We start from the raw sequence: 13,926 nt of genomic DNA, 5'->3' as shown, positions 1-13,926 counted from the left end.
GGTTTAAATGCTCAGCTTATGCACAAGGATAAAGGCTTTGGTAAGTTCAGATCAGAATCAGAAATACTTTAATAATCCCTGGGGGAAATTGTTTTCTACTGAAACAACCTGTGCCCCACTTTTTTTCCAGACCACAAAAGCCCCTTCTAAAGTTATACGGAGAGCTGTATGTACACCACCTAAAATCAATTCTTTCAACCACAAATCCTTAAAAAAAGTGATAAATATGGACGAGACGTGTGGACATGTTAGTAGCTGTTTGTTATATTTTGTAGGAGGCTTATTGACCATGTGGTTAGATCCAGTCGTCTGCCGATAAAAGCTAAGGCTGCGTGGAGCTGCTTATTTGTAGGCATGTCAACGACTGAGCATAAACAGTGGGGGGCACATACATGTAATTCTCTTAGCTTGCAACTGCATCTTTCTACAGTCTCATATAAATAAGATTGATAGTCAGTGGGTGGAAAACAACTGCAATTACTAGATAAAAGGATACATTGGTTCAATGCCCCAGCACATATGTTTATATTATTTAAGAAGGGACAATACACATTAATTAAAATGAGCACTTATCATGTGACTATGCCAGATTTAGCCATATAGGCTAATTTCTATTTGCAGTTCCTGGCATTAAAAGAAACATTCAAGAGCAATTAAACACATACGTAGAGACACAAGCACGAGAACAAATATAAGCACATGAGCATGGACCCATAAGCACATAAGACCATGAACAATGTTATGTAGAAGTAAAGTATCTGTGAATTTGATCATGTTTTCCCAGTTTAAGAAATCCTATTTAGTTAGAATTTTACAATGATTATATGAAATGTTTTCAAAGCCTGCTCGTGAAATGTTAGCTGTATTTATACTGATTTTTTAAGGGTTTTTAATGACTCGTGCTTCATGTGTAATTAATTTTTTTCATATGTTTGAAATAAAGCATTATTTCATTCATTCATTTTATCATGGTCCTACCTGCCTGTGAACCTGACTCGTCAGATGGTTTGTTACACAGAACTAGAATCTATGCCTAAATATTTAAATATAGCACTACTGAGTCATATATATTGACCATTCAAGCTGATAGTTATTCTGTGGCTTGCTTCTTTTTTAGCGTGTAGTAGATATATGACCATATCATCAGCATACAGCTGAAAAGTTAAAGTACAGGTGAACAAACATGAGGTAGGTCATGGATATACAAACTAATAAGAGAGGACACAAATTGAATCTTCAGGTACACCAACATAATTATCAACCATCTGTGAGGGTTGTTCTTTCTGTAAGGGGAAATTGTATCCATTGTATTACAGTAGTTGAACATTTTACTTTGATAACTTTGTAATTAGAACCCCATAATTAACTATGTCAAAGGCTTTCTTTGGATCAAGACATCCATTAGCCTGCTGCTACAAGCCAATGTCATTGCAGGATCTCAGTGGGTCTTTTATCATCAGTGGTCTCACTGTGTCACTGCTGTCAAATTACTCACATACTCAATATGATTACAGTCCAAGCAAACACAAGTATATGTTGACAGTTGGCTGTACATCAGGACTCTTATGGATCACTAAGACAGGCATCTTCTGTACTAACAGGGTACATGGTCTTCCAGCCTTGATCAGACAGGGATCCTCTCACATTTTTGGCCTTCAAACTAAAGGGTTCACGGAAATTCAAATCATCCAGAGAATACTGAACCACTACGGTCAAAAACAGTACTTTCATTTCCTTTGAAGATGGTCACAGACATGTACGTAGTTCCATTCCCTTAGAAAAAAAACAGAAAGATGTCTCACAGTGGTGTAATTGGCACCCCTGGCTACGATCTGAATCTGTAAACACAAGAGACGTGCCACCTGAGACAACTACATCAAACACAAAAAGAGAGCAACGCCGGTGTAGCGCATGCAGCACTGACTGTAACTGTCAACCGCCATGGTGATTAGCTCCTCATACGATATCCTGCTGTGACTATACAGCTGATGCTGAATACTGGAAATATACTGTTTTCAAGGACGAGCACTCCAGCTGTGGGGCCACACTTAAATAAAAACAGAAGTAAAGAAGCAACAGAATGGCAACTTAACATCCAACCTGACACTTCCTTCGATATACTGAATAACTGCTCATTTGATTCCAGCCACTGAGTCCCTTTCATGAAACTGCATATCAAGCAAGGTTTGGTGGGAGCCTGAAGCAAGTTAGCATATTGCTCCCCAAGCACCGTTTCCTCCCCTCTTCGACCCTGCAGTGAAAATCCAATGAATAACTAACAGGGGAATAATCAGTCAAATGGCGGCAGTGGCAGGGGCTGCCGTTCTTGGGGCGTTAAGGTACGCCAACACATGTGGTTCTGTCTTGTTTATTAGCATTTCCTCTGTCAGGTGCTGTAGATACAAGGCTGCATTAGCAGAGTCAGGCCTCTGTTCCTGCCTACGACGCATACTCACTCAGTCAGCAATGCATGTAAGTGCTTCAATTATTTCATGCACACTTAATAAATAAAATAAATGATCTTGACAGAATATCATGAAAATATTTGTTTTTGTATATTGCATCTCAAGTTAAAGTCATACCAGTTATAAATATGTCCTGTTTGTTTCTAAATAAAAATGAATTTGTTTTGACAAAGCTCCAAAGCAACAGTCTGGTCATCCTTGTGTTGTATATTTATGCAAAAGTAGGACACATGTAGAAATAAGTCAGACTAGAGCATAATGGGATGAAACGCCTCTTCAAGACTGCAGCCAAGGTTGTTGCCACAGTTTGTAGCAATCTGCTGGTGCTGTCCGTCTGTCCTTGAGACAGATTACCCTTCTGCCTGTAGCCCCCCCGTAAGACACACAGGAAATACATTAGAGGATAACAAGGTAGAGTGTGAAGATAGAGAGAGTGAGAGACAAGGTAGTGAGAAGGAATAAGAGGGAGGGAATGGGCGAGAGAGCAGAGGCAGGACGGCAGAACAAAATGGCAGAAAGAGCAGAAAAGGATGATGGGGGTGGTGTGGGGGGCTGTGGATGGACACGCAGGGTGGCGAGAAGTGCAGTAGCTCTTCTTTTATAAGCCATTATCTGCAGCGACATGCTGTGAGGGCTCTCCCTTCGCACCCGTACAAAGGCACTGGCAGAGGGGACAGTGGCATATACCCGCCTGCAAGTGTTTACCTGAAAGTCATAAAACTGTTTCTATAGTTAACTCACGCACAGAACTAGACCCACATGCATTGTACATAAGCTCAGAGAGCATGAGTCAGCCTTGGAAAACAAAGAGATAGAAGAGCACTTCTACAGCACGTATCCAATAAGAACATAGGGTGATGAAACAGTTTTCAAATGCACTCGCTGTAGGCAGGAACACCATAGGTCGTAGTTAATGAGTCTACAGCTGCGGTCTGTGTAGATGATCGGTACATATCCTATTTGGAGTAGAGCTCATTGGGCTCCAGAGTGGGGGCTACAGGCTGGGCACAATGATGTAAAGGTCAGACATGGTGGTGGGACTTTGATGCTGTCAGACAGGGATGCTGGGAGTCTGGGGAGAGTGTCACACCTTCTCAAGAAGCAATGCTGTAGGCATCCAGGAGATCACAGGCAATTTGGCTCTTCACTATTCTTTCCTCTTTCTTCCTTTGCACACAAGCAAGTTCCAGTGTATAATAATATACTGAATGAATGAACCACTTCACTCTGACTCGCGCTAACATCTTACAAATCCATGTCCATCTTTGCTCTTTCTCGCCTCCTCCCATCAGCCTAAGCAACGGCTGACACTCATGAGAGCATGTTTAGTATGGCTCCTCTTAACTTTGAGCTAAATTATGCTGCAATGAGTGTAAAAATGTGGCACGTTTAATGCAAGCGCCCCATCAAAATATCAATCACCGCTCGTCCTCAGAGGTGGGTTGAGGTCGTCCTGGTAGGGGGCTCATTGGTTGGGTTATCAATTGTGGATGGTGAATGTGCTGTGTGCCTCTAATGACAGGTCTGTCTGAAGTCTGGCAGACAGCACAGCAAGCTGCCTGCCACATTATTACTATCCCATTAGAATAAATTAGCATGATCAGCTCAGTAGGAGCAGCCCGGCCTGGGTTTGACTGTATAAAAATGCCACAGGGCTCCACTTACTGGATCCCATCTAGATAGGAACTGGAGACGGAACAGTCACTAATCAATGCCTCATTATGTGATACAGCAGCGTAAATGACTGACAGATGCATTATTATTGTAGTCATGTGGTAAAAACTCGCCTTGATTTGAATATGCTTTATCTAGGCCAACGATAGCCAGAACAAATGATTAACCGCTATGACTCAGAGGCTTGTACAGTTTGTTACTTTGCAGTTAAAAGCCGTAAAAGCACAATAAGTCACAGTCACATTTCCTTTAATGGCTGTGTGACTGTGACTTCTGACCCTGCGCTTTTAAAAAGAGCCCACAGTTGCATCTGAATGGATAATAGATGATAAGAGTAGGCTGGAATAGCAACAGTCCCTCCACCTGTCCTGCCAAGCTTTTATTGCACAATTTGCTTTATTGATTATCGTCCACTGATCTGATGCTGACGACCGCAGATCAATCTGTTCTCCCGTTTATTGTCTGGTCTTAGGAGCAGGGTCAATACATGATGAGTCTGTAGAAAGCTGAGCAGAGTGTGACACCAGCAGACACACAAGTGGAACGCCTTCACTGTCTTCTTCCTCAGTGATGCTAACTCTGACCCATGACCCCATGTGATGTGATCCTTCTACAACACAGACATTGCTGCAAAGTTTTAGACTGCTGCACTTAACATCATTAATGGCTAGCTGTATGCTGAAAGACATGCAGTGAAATTCAAATTTACCAAGAAACTATTGAGAGTGTCAAATAGAAAATAAGCTGATGGATCATCATAAACTCACCTGAGATGCTTTATGTAAAAACTATCAATCTTGATGGCACTTTTTCACTGTGGTTGGGGTTATTGAAGTGTGCTAAATCCGTGAGGATTTTTCTTTATTTCAGCTCATATTTAACATAAAGTCAAGGTACTTGTGTTACCCAAAGGTGCATTCACACCCAGTTTGTGCAGTTTAAACTCAGTGGTGCAGATCGCCCAAAAAGGTCTTTATCTGATTCCAAATGGGACTTGTTCATTATGGTGCAAAAGCAAAACAAACTGGACTTTTCTTTAAGCAAATATGTAATTTTAGCATGGAATCAAAAGATAATCTACGATTAAATCCATCTGCTGATTAGGAACTGTTAAGGAAGCAATTAGTATAATTATGTAAGATCATTTGGTTGGGATGAGGGATTAAGGATTCATTTCAGCAAAACTTCTGTTTTCATTTCTATTAATTGTATTATTGTGTAGTGTTTGTGTCCTACTACACACGATTTGGCACACCTTGTTAAAAGTTACTGACACAGGAACTAGTGGCCTTTTTTGTCCCATTTATACATGTCCATCATTAGCCTATTAATATGCAGTTCTTCTGCAGTCTCAACTAATAATGCTAATCAGTTATGTCTTTATGAGCTTTTTGTGGCACTAGAGAACAGAAATAGACACAATGAAGCGGTAAATTGCTGCACGACTCGCTGTCAATAAACCAGAATTTGATTTCTCCTCACCACTGAGGCTGTCCAATGAATAAGGACTTTATGTTTACGCCGCTTGGTCCGTTTGTAATAAGTGACTGAACACAAAACTAAAAGGCAACAGTGTATCGTCTTTAAACAGACTAAATAAACCAAAAGAAGCTGATGAATTAGGCTGCTTTCACACCTATAGTTAAGTAGCCTCAGTGTGATTCAGGGGGGAAGTTAAAGCATTGTTGCATTTTTTATTCATTTTGCCACATTGATCATTATTATTATTATTTTTATTAAATGCAGCCCCACTAGGTGGTGCTTGTTGTTGGTTGTTTAGTGTATCATGTTGGACATGAAGAGCACACACTTCCACTCTCCTCCACGAGTGACGGTTCCTTTTACTTTCTATACTTTTTCTAATATGTTAGTATAGGAACCTGGCCTCTGTTCTTGTATGCATAATATGAGAGATAGTGGCATTAAGACCTGGCTTGATATGGTCTATGTTTATTATATAACTTATAATATATATAGCTTTATATAACTTTGTTATAAAAGTGCTGTGCGGAAAACCAGATGTTTCCTGCCCAGCCTTTCAGCTATCCGGAGCTACGGCTAACATCGCTGGCCTTAACCTTCACCTGCCCACGTTACAACAGTTTTTGTGGTTACCTTCCTATATTTGACTCGATTTGCCTTCACACCTCAAGTGAATCGCACCAGGATTCACTTGCACGAGAACCAAGAGCCATATTTTCAGGTAGACAAGGGTTCACTTGTTTGGTCCTAGTGTTCGGTTGCGCGTTCACACCACCCAATATCAACCGGACTATACGCATAAACGAACCAGGATTCGTTTAAAGCAGACAAAGAGCTCAGGTGTGAAAGTGACCAAAGTTGGATACAGTAACAGCAAACTAACATGTCCACACATTGTCCCCTTACAACATTACAGAGTTAAATAGTAACCAAACTGTCAATGTTCTCGCCCCTGCCAGGTGATAAGTGCCAGACAAGGAGATATTCAAATGCCAACTCTCACTTTGTTGTCCTTGATATCATCAAGAGGGACACTAGGATATGTTCTCTGTCCACCATGTTGATATTCTAGACATTTTCCCTGAGATTCAGCATGACAAATGGGGTGTCCTTGGAAACGCTGGTAGCTTCATACTAGCCCCTTTGTCACAGCCTGTTCAAGGTGGGCATGTTACACCGTTATTCCACCTTACCATTCTATACAAACCCAGTATGGGGAACACAGCTTTTGTGCCGTTAACAAGCTTTCAGACCGCAAAGAGGTATCTTGCCGTCTTACGCCATTTCAATGAGGGGGAGGTGGCAGAGGGGAAGTTCTTTTGATCAAGGCAGAAGGGGCACGAAGCCGTTGCTACCCACTGACGCAAACAGACTTTGGAGTTCAACCTGCTGAACTTCTGACAGTAATGACAAGGTGGCCGGATCTTTTTTGGGGGAAATGCTATTGAAGGTAGGTTGTCGGGCCGGTGGTGTGTGACACCAGCTTTAAGCATGGCATGGCATAACTACAAGGTATACTGTATATGATGGTATTTGTAAAAAAATAAACAAAAAAACAGCTGGCTTCATGGCTGTTTTTCTCCACTGTCTGTCGTTGGTGGCATGATACTGCCCAAGCCTTGATGCGTTGTTTGGTTCAGTGCAAAAAAAGCAAAGCTGGCGTAATGGAATGGAAAGAATCTAGTACACAGAAATAAAGTTACTGTAGTACTGTATGTTTGTGGTATGCAAGATATAAAGGAAATACAGATGAAGAAAAAGATGTCGCAGCACAGCAAAAAGCACCAAAGATGCTTATAATATCAAAAATATAAAAGGAATCAGTCCAAAATAAAGATACTGCAGATTATCTTCAGCAAAGTCCTGCTTGTTTACCTTTTCCTTAACACTTCCTCTTTCTAACCTTGACCCAAACAACTTGCTAACTGAATCACATCAACGAAGTGAACGAAGATGCTTTCAGGAGTTTGGAATTAGTTTAGCTCAAACTGAGTTCATCATCTGTGGAAAAGTCAGCTCCCTGAAGTGTACTTACTCTCACAGTAGCAACCTACACTCTGAGACAGAAATAGACCGGCAACAGACAGTTCCTGCCTCGACTCCCCCATTCAAAATAGGATTTATCACAGAAATAAATCTCATCACAGTCACCTAATCATTTGTAGGCAGGACATTGATTAGAAGATGAGAAACGGGGGGAGCCAGCCTCGGATGTGACACACACACACACGCACAAATCCAGAAGTTTGGCATAAGCTGTTGCCATCTTGATATACAGTACTTGAGCCAGAAGTGACCATTTGGACAAGAGGGCGGAGCGCTATGCCACCCTCGGTTTCCATGGATGGTATAAGTTAAATACTAAAGAGGGAAACATTCACGTTTTCAATGGGTTGATCAAAGTCATCTGGTGGACTTGGCCGGGGGGCAAACAGGGAGGTCCTGGTGCATGCAGAGACAGTTTCCCTTAATTCACCAGCTAATGCTAGTGCTAGCTAGCTGTCTTGATTAGCAAGGTGCAAACACTGAAGACTTGATCCAGACATTTTTAGGTGAACAAAAAGTTACAATCAACTCTGAAGAAGTGAAAACAAACTTTGAGAGGGTCAAAGTCAAAGTAGGTCACTGCGTAGCCCCGCCCCAAAACATAATCTGCTTTATGGTCTATTTGACTCTCAATGGGAACATTATTTACTAAATGAACATCATGCTGTATTGGAGAAGACTTGAAACACTTTCTACTGAGGTAACAAATTAAGTGAGAAGTAGGCTCATTTTCTCATTGACTTCTATACAATCAGACTTCTCATTGGAAGCAGTTGAGGAGCCCCCTGGACATTTGAAAGAATGCAGGTTTAAGGCACTTTACCGTTGGCTTTACTTTTCAGGCCTGGAAGCTACGCCCATTATTTATCACATGATCTGTTTGATTTTACATCATCAGTTGCTACACACACAAACAGACAGACAGTCAGAACCCTAGTTCCTGTGTTATTTACCTATGGTGTAGCCTCTCTTTAGCTCGCCACATCTGGGGCTGCGGCGCTGGGAGTTGGTAGCGTTGTTTTCCTGCACGGCGAGGACAGTGGTCGTCTTGGCAACAGGTGGTGCAGCTTTGTTGAGGGGCGAGGCTGGGACCAGAGTCGGGGAGAAACCTTGACTTGCAATATCCACCGACTGTGACTTCTGCTTCAGTCTGAAAGGGGACAAGCAAAGCACAGAAGCAGAACACGTTATGTTTGTAAGATTTAAACCACGGCCCAAGGCTGTAAACACAGAGGACGGGGAAATGCGGTGTGACCCTCATCGTTCACGGGCAGGCAATCAAAGCCTATTTGCATCTGAGGTTGTTGATGTCAATGTGCTGTGTCACAGAAATTTAATCGTGTAAGACAATTTTTGCAGCGGCAAGGAAGTTGAGAGAAAGAATCAATAGGCTAATCACACCCTTTGTTAAGGGTGAAATAATTAGCATCACTTTGCTGGCTGTGTGCAGAGCCTTCTCTACAGTAAAAAGGGATAAAGCAGGGGGGTATTGGAGGAGGACAGCAGGAGTCCAGAGTTAATACCTTGCTGGGGTAAAAATCTCAGTGAGTAACAAACTGAAGAACAAATGCTGGAGCAAGTGTGCAGTAGTCTGTGGTGGTGAATATCGTTCCATCCCATCTACTGTAACTCTCTTTTCACCTAGCACAGCACAACATTAAAGGATCATTTACAAGTGGTCCAGAATGCTGTGTGAAAAAAGCTTTTAAACTGGTCCTCCTGATTTATTTATACATTACAGGCGTCACATTGAATTCAGAATCCAATGCAAGATTATTGTGATCACTTTTAGAGCCCTGCATCGTCAGGCACCTTCTACTGCAGCCCTATGCCACTAGTACAACTACTACGACACAACTGTTTTTAATGGACTTTTTGTCCAGGCCTCTTAAGTGTCACATATTGAGCGTGACAGTCACTCACTCCTGCCACACATTGTATTTCTCACGCTCCCATAATGTCTCTGGCCGTGGTGAAGCAGCAGCGGCGCTTTCTTTGCTATCACTATGGAACTGGCAGGAATCAAGAGCTGCCACTGACCAGCGGTCAGGCACTAAAAAAAAAAAACGGGGTTATACAAGAGCCAATCATAAAATAGACTAGAATAGATACACTATTGTATCTGGGTAAGATTTAACCATCAACCAATGAAAAAAAACATAGTTATCCTGGTATTATTCACGTGATCTTGGAGCTCTGAGCATCACTTTGAGCACAGAGTAAGTCATCTCCTGTTTATTAATGTGACATTACAACAAATTCACTACTTGACTGCTGTTACAGAATGTTGCCCAGATAATTACATTAGTTTTTCAATGCTGAGTGAAACCATTGACATAGAAAAGGGAATAAATGAATGAATATAAACACCCCCATTCCTGACCGTTCCTGACTGACGCTAATGTCACCTACAGGAGCCCAGATGGACAATAATAGCCTCGCTAATGAACTCGCAATTCACAACTCCACCAGGCGTGAAAAAGCCTCGGCATCTGAATTGAAAACAATGTTAACTAGCAAACACATTTACAAAAAATAATGTCCATAAGTTCAAATATTAAGGGCTGCCTAGTATTCGTTCAAATATAATTTTTTTAATATTCAAATTATATTTGAAAATCGAAGTCGGGAGTCGGGTGAAGATTTGATAAGTGGGTGAGTTATGCTAGCGGTGAATAACATAGCCTTGAGCCACTAGCATCATGTGTTCTCCAGGTCCTATGTTCCCCGTCGCATAAGCCTATGCCTTCGCTGATTTAATTCAGCATTTTGTTAGGGTCAGGGGGTACGGTTAGGGTCTACCAACCCTATTTGCCAGGGAATTCTGCACTGGTTGTGGCAAACAAACTGGTTTGCCACAATCCCTGCTTTGTATGTGACCGGGGAACATTGGACCCTTTTTAAAAAAATATATTTTTAAAAGGACCTGGGGAACATAGGTATGCTCACCATCGTGTGGGTTAACTCCCCAATACCTGTAAACAGACTTTGATATGTACCCTTTTAAAAGCAACTTAAAAGGTATAATGAAGTCACAAAATCCAATCCAGTTTTTGATCCTATTTATGGCCTGTATTTTCTCTGCTGAAGCCATTCACTGTATTTGCATTCTATAAAGATCTCTTTTTATGGTAGTTTTCATTGTTAGCAGTGCTCACCACTCGACCCCACTCCACGTTGTAATGTTCACAAAACAACATTTCTAAATGAAAGCGGCAGCTAGAGTTCAGCTACAGACATTCGTCGCACACTCTTTGGCAGGACAAGGTTTTACAAGTCCACTGCTTATGTAAAGTGTATCAAAAAGGTACAGGCCGGCTGAGCCTGGGCAAATCAAATCTGCCTACGACAACTCCTCAAAGCTTATTAAAAGGATGACGAGATCCTGGGTTTGGGTTTGCACACTTTCTAAATGACTTCACTGGGCTAATCTGAACAGTTAATCCTAAAACGCTCAGCAGCAGGTCTATCCACTTACATCACAATCAGAAATACTTTAATAATCCCAGGGGAGATTGTTTTTGTTTCAAACTCCAGCTATACAAACAACATATTTAACAACAGAAATATAAAATAGTATATATACTGTCTATAACTATATATATATATATATATATATATATAATATAGTGTTGTCACGATACCAAAATTATGACTTCGGTACGATACCTGCCTAAAATATCTCGATACCGATACTGAAAACGATACCACGGCAGAAAACTAAAACATCAGCAAAAGTAATGGAATAAAATATTAGATGACAAATTGTGGAACTTAAAATTATTTATTTGTATTCATTACAACACTTAAACTTAAAAAGTCAAAATAAATATAGAGATTTTTGTCAAAGCTGCAGAACTTTATGCTTATGCTTCAATACTACTAATATTATCATCATTATTTCAGGCTGATAGTTAACTTAGCTGCCAATGTGGTTACAAGCATCTCTGTGTCCAAAAAGACAAGTGTCTTGTGTTGTTTATTTGTCTTGTTTGCTCTCACAGATTATTTAATGACCTGATTTTCCATTTAAAGCTCAGTGTTTGTAGTAGAAAAAAATTAACAGCACATTAACTACAATTCTATTCAGCATAAAAATAATTGTAAATCTGGCAATTCATAAAATAAGATAATACTTTATTCGTCCCACAAAAGGGAAAATTTGCAATTAGTATTTTAAGTTGATAAAATTCAAACCTTGTATTATCAGCCTGCAAACTACATTAGTGCAGTAAAGTATAACACAAATGACCCAGACCCGGTAGAGGTCTGTGCTCTTACCATACCATTTTCTAATAATGTAAATTACAATATATCTTGTAAATTTTTGACAATAATGTACATGCTATGATTATATTACTAGCACCGGTTGACTTAAAATGAGTGTTGTTGATTATCATACTTGTGAACACCAGCGCATGTTATCGTAAAGTTCATGTCACCAGTGTGAACGTTGCGTTAGCAGACAGAGATATGTGGAACCACACCGGACTGTTAAACAGCTTCTCCCCTGACTGCCTCCTGCAATTCTGATGGGGAAAACAGTTCGCTTGACTTCATCCGGGGGATATTTAACGTTATCTATTGCTAACCTGCAGCTCTTTGAGCTCTCGGTGCAAATCGGGGTGTCTGTCCGCGAGATGCTTCGCCAGGTTGGACGTGTTGCCTTCCTTGGTCATCACCGACTTATAGCATCTCTTACATACGGGCCTTGTGGTGTCCGTGGGCTTGCCCTTGCTGTCTGCAATGTAAGCGAAATATTTCCATATTTCGCTCCGTGCGTCTGCTTTTACAACAAGCCTCGGACGGTCGGCAGGAGCACTCGTGAGACTTTCGGCCATGTCTGTCTCGCTCTGCTCTGTGACTGTCTGTCACCGTAAAGCCACGCCCACTCCGTCTGCAGGCAGCGAGGAAGCAGAGAGAAGCTGCACAGACACGCTGTCGCAGAAAATTCAGAAAGTACCGACACTAATAAAACGTGAAAAAGTATCGTTCTTAACGGCTGGGTACCGCGGTACCTTTCTAGTATCGGTATACCGTGCAACACTAATATAATATCAAAATTACAGTGGTAATGTATACACAGATCAGAAGTACTGTAATAATGTGCAAAGTACCGTAGAAATGTGCAAAGAACAGATTGTTTATGATTGAGTCCGTATTACAGAGAGGAGGTTACAGACTCTCTGACGGATGTGTTGTATAGTTTAATGACCACAGGCAGGAAAGATTTTCTGTGGCGCTCTGTGGTGCATCTGGGTGGAGGAGTCTTCTGCTGAAGGTGCTCCTCTGCTGAAGGTGCTCCTCTGCTGGGCCAGTGAGTCGTAGAGAGGGTGGGAAACATGGTCCAGGACAGACAGGAGCCTGGAAAGCATCCTCATCTCTCACGGTCGTCAGGGTGTCCAGCTCCTCCCCCACGACATCACCGGCCTTCCTGATCACTTTGTTCAGTCTGTTGGTGTCTGTATGTTCTGACACTCACACGTATACAGACAGAATACACAGATACACTAACACAACATAACAAAAAGTTCAAAAAACAAGAGCATGGGTGTTCCGGTAAAAAACTGGGGGAAAAGGCTCCTGAAACACTATTTCTCTGTAGCCTGAAAAAGTCCTGAAACAGCAATACAAGATTCCCAGCACTCCGCTCTCTCGCACACACTTTCAATCATTCCAGCAAAACTGCTGAAGCGGACAGGATATTTCAGGCCATTTCACCCAAGTGCCCATCCCCTGATTGTCCAAAGCAGCACACATGACATAGTGTCTAACTGGCTAATGAAAATGCATAATCTCCATGGAAATGCTGTCTATCACTGTGTGTGTGTGTGTGTGTGTGTGTGTGTGTGTGTGTGTGTGTGTGTGTGTGTGTGTGTGTGTGTGTGTGTGTGTGTGTGTGTGTGTGTGTGTGTGTTCTCTCAATCAAACAGACCCAAACAGTCCGAGGAGGAGGCAAACAGAGTAGGCTGAGCTGTGAAAAAGCATCAGAAGAAATTCTGCCTTACAGAAGTGTCCCCCAAAGTCTCTTTAGTTATAAAACACAGACAGACAGATGTACACACCCACACAATTTTTCTACAAATAGATTCACCAAAAATAATAGCGATAAAAAAAGAAACTCAATGGACTACATTTATTTTTTTTATTGATTTTTCTTCTTGACATTTTATCTCATCCTCACTGAAATGCATCTACTGGAAGTTTTCACAAGGCTAAAGACAGGCAGACAAAGTTAGATGGATGTGCCAGATTGTGC

General features: G+C 41.4%; 1 protein-coding gene across 3 annotated transcripts in view; it reads right to left on the bottom strand.

The window, feature by feature from the left end:
• Positions 1 to 13,926, bottom strand: part of oxr1a (oxidation resistance 1a) — a 180,717-nt gene that overhangs the window by 106,171 nt on the left and 60,620 nt on the right. For all 3 annotated transcript variants that reach the window (XM_083919230.1, XM_083919233.1, XM_083919231.1), the window contains exon 2: positions 8,621 to 8,817. In XM_083919230.1, the coding sequence (XP_083775356.1) occupies positions 8,621 to 8,817 (197 nt within the window). The remainder of the gene's footprint in view (positions 1 to 8,620; positions 8,818 to 13,926) is intronic.

Source organism: Echiichthys vipera, assembly GCF_963691815.1.
Source record: "Echiichthys vipera genome assembly, chromosome: 8".
In the NCBI taxonomy this organism is placed as follows: domain Eukaryota; kingdom Metazoa; phylum Chordata; class Actinopteri; order Perciformes; family Trachinidae; genus Echiichthys; species Echiichthys vipera.
Note: the sequence above shows the minus strand (reverse complement) of the source record. Positions and strands in the feature narration are given on the sequence as shown.